The sequence below is a fragment of the Fulmarus glacialis genome, unplaced genomic scaffold (genome assembly GCF_000690835.1).
Source record: "Fulmarus glacialis isolate BGI_N327 unplaced genomic scaffold, ASM69083v1 scaffold22970, whole genome shotgun sequence".
Taxonomy (NCBI): Eukaryota; Metazoa; Chordata; class Aves; order Procellariiformes; family Procellariidae; genus Fulmarus; species Fulmarus glacialis.
In genome coordinates this window covers 12,684-13,099 of record NW_009187446.1, presented here as the reverse complement: position 1 = coordinate 13,099, position 416 = coordinate 12,684, and the positions used below count along the sequence as shown (strand labels likewise).

General features: G+C 58.9%; 1 protein-coding gene across 1 annotated transcript in view; it reads right to left on the bottom strand.

Moving 5' to 3' along the window:
* The window catches only part of LOC104074881 (talin-1), a gene marked incomplete at its 5' end in the record, with an annotated part of 14,824 nt that overhangs the window by 1,733 nt on the left and 12,675 nt on the right, over positions 1–416 (bottom strand). Inside the window, one exon of the mRNA XM_009575179.1 lies at positions 216–342. Within this exon, the coding sequence (XP_009573474.1) occupies positions 216–342 (127 nt within the window). The remainder of the gene's footprint in view (positions 1–215; positions 343–416) is intronic.

The window sequence follows — 416 nt, the reverse complement described above, 5'->3', positions numbered from 1 at the left end:
GGTAGGGGAGCCTCCCGACTGGCCCCAAGGAGGTTGTGGGGCACGGGATGGAGACAACCAGCTTCCACACATAGTCTCAGCTGGTGGGAGAGGGAGCAAGAAGCATGGCTGCTTCTTCCACCAAGGAGAAATGCAAGGGCAGAGCATCCTCATCTTTGCAGCAGGAGCCAAGAGGAGGGTCCCTCCCATCCCCGGAGCACGACCTTGATACTCACGGCTGAAATGAGTCCCTGGGACCACTGTCCATCATCCACTGCGTTGGCGGGGATGGCGCCCACCTGTGAGGAAGGAGAAGAGGAATGAGGGTCACGACCCTGTGCACCCCTTGCCACGGGGCATGAAGGCTACAAGCAGCTCCAGGAGAAGGGAGAACCCCCCCAGGCCCTACATTTTATTATTTTGTTCCCTCTTCCAGC